The sequence below is a fragment of the Vicia villosa genome, unplaced genomic scaffold, assembly GCF_029867415.1.
Source record: "Vicia villosa cultivar HV-30 ecotype Madison, WI unplaced genomic scaffold, Vvil1.0 ctg.003875F_1_1, whole genome shotgun sequence".
Classification (NCBI taxonomy): Eukaryota; Viridiplantae; Streptophyta; class Magnoliopsida; order Fabales; family Fabaceae; genus Vicia; species Vicia villosa.
This window is the reverse complement of record NW_026706325.1, coordinates 10,918-12,939: the sequence shown is the minus strand read 5'-3', so window position 1 is coordinate 12,939 and position 2,022 is coordinate 10,918. Positions and strand designations below refer to the sequence as shown.

Here is a 2,022-nt window from a genome sequence, read left to right as displayed (position 1 = left end):
TCATGAACATAGCAAAGCATACCTTTGATTTGAGTTAAGCAACTGCAGAGATTAAAGAGGGATGTGTGTGATAGTGTTGGTGAACTTAGGGTTTGGATGTGGAGGGTGGAAGTTTTGTGAGAGAGAGTTTAAAAGAAAATGAAAGAGTAACTAAAATAAAATGGAAGAGTAACTAAAATAAAATAAAAGAGTACTTAAGTAAAAAAAATTAAAAAGGAAGGAATTTTCTGCCTCGCAGGGTTTGCGGCGCAATCCCTTGTTTGCGGCTTAAACAGGAGGAAATTTCTTTGTAAAAATGGCTTGCTCTCTGTTTTTGCCCTGTTTGCGGGGCAAACCTTGTTTGCGGCGCGACAGCTGAAAGGGAAAAAAATTTTAATTTGTTTGCGGCGCAAACACTTGTTTGCGGGAAAAACAGGAGGAAATTTCTTTGTAAAAATGGCTTGCTCTCTGTTTTTGCTCTGTTTGCGGGGCAAACAGACTTGAATTTTTGAAAAAGATGCCAATTTTCACAATAACCTTCACCCTCTAGAGAGAATACAAACACCTAACAAATACAAGACAGAAAATCTATGAAAACAACACAATCTACTTACGACGTTGGGTTGCCTCCCAACAAGCGCTTTGTTTAACGTCGTTAAAGCTCGACGGTTCAATGATCTCTCACGGATCATTAAGTAACACAGCACATGATTCGCGCACCACTTCCCCACCATGATAAAGCTTAAGTCTTTGACCATTAACTGTCCAGCTTTCCTTAGACTTGGGATCCTCAATCACAATGGCTCCATAGTCCCTCACTTCCTTCACCACAAATGGTCCAGACCATTTTGATTTAAGTTTACCGGGAAACAATCGAAGCCGCGAATTGAATAGCAACACCATCTGCCCCTCATGAAAACTTTTGCATCGGACCTTTTTATCATGATAAGCTCTGACTTTGTCTTTGTAGAGCTTATTGGAGTGATACGCCTGGTCCCTTAACTCTTCCAATTCATGGAGTTGGTCTTTTCTTTTGTGGCCGGCCAGAGTGGTATCAAAGTTCAGAAATTTAAGAGCCCACAATGCTCTATGTTCCAGCTCTACCGGGAGGTGACACGTTTTTCCGTAGACCATCTGAAAAGGGGTTAGTCCAATAGGAGCTTTGTAGGCAGTACGATATGCCCACAAAGCTTCATCTAGTTTCAATGACCACTCTTTTCTAGAGCTCGAGACCGTTTTCTCAAGAATTCTCTTTACCTCTCTATTTGATACTTCCGTTTGACCATTTGCTTGTGGGTGATAGGGGGTGGTCACCTTATGTTTTACACCATAATGTTCTAAAACTTTTTCCAGAGGTGTATTACAAAAGTGAGAACCTCCATCACTTATCAACACCCTTGGCACACCAAAACGTGAGAAGATATTTTTCTTTAAGAATTTGATCACTGTTTTAGAGTCGGCCTTAGGTGTCGCAAGTGCTTCCACCCACTTAGATACATAGTCAACGGCAACAAGAATGTACTCATTAGCGAAAGAGGGAGGAAACGGACCAACGAAATCAATGCCCCAACAATAAAAAACTTCAACTTCTAACATATTGGTTAAGGGCATTTCATCGCGTTTGCCTATTCCTCCACTCCTTTGGCATTTGTCACAACTTTTTACGTGCTCATGAGCATCTTTGAATAGAGTAGGCCAAAAGAACCCTGATTGGAGTACTTTGGTGGCTGTTCTCCATCCACTATAGTGGCCTCCATACGGAGAGTTGTGACAATGCCAAAGAATATCTTTCGCTTCTTCATTGGTGACACATCTTCTCAAGTGTTGTCAACACCTTCTTTGAATAGGTATGGGTCATCCCATACATAGTGTTTGGCATCCGCTAAAAATTTCTTTCTTTGATTGCTAGTGAGGTCCTCCGGGATCAACCCAGTTGCCTTATAATTTGCAAAATCGGCAAACCAAGGCCTCACGTGAATCGCAAAGAGTTTTTCATCGGGAAATTCTTCTCTTACTTCTATCTCATTCTTTGTAATCTCCACG

General features: G+C 41.2%; 1 protein-coding gene across 1 annotated transcript; it reads right to left on the bottom strand.

The window, feature by feature from the left end:
* Window positions 1–660: 660 nt before the first annotated feature.
* On the bottom strand, window positions 661–1,590 carry LOC131641608 (uncharacterized). Its single transcript, XM_058911913.1, has one exon. The coding sequence runs from the start codon at window positions 1,588–1,590 to the stop codon at window positions 661–663; it is 930 nt and encodes a 309-aa protein (XP_058767896.1).
* Window positions 1,591–2,022: the final 432 nt, after the last annotated feature.

Bases quoted from the DNA above. Each gene is read 5' to 3' on its own strand.
- LOC131641608 (XM_058911913.1), bottom strand. From the start codon at position 1,590: ATGCCCTTAACCAATATGTTAGAAGTTGAAGTTTTTTATTGTTGGGGC.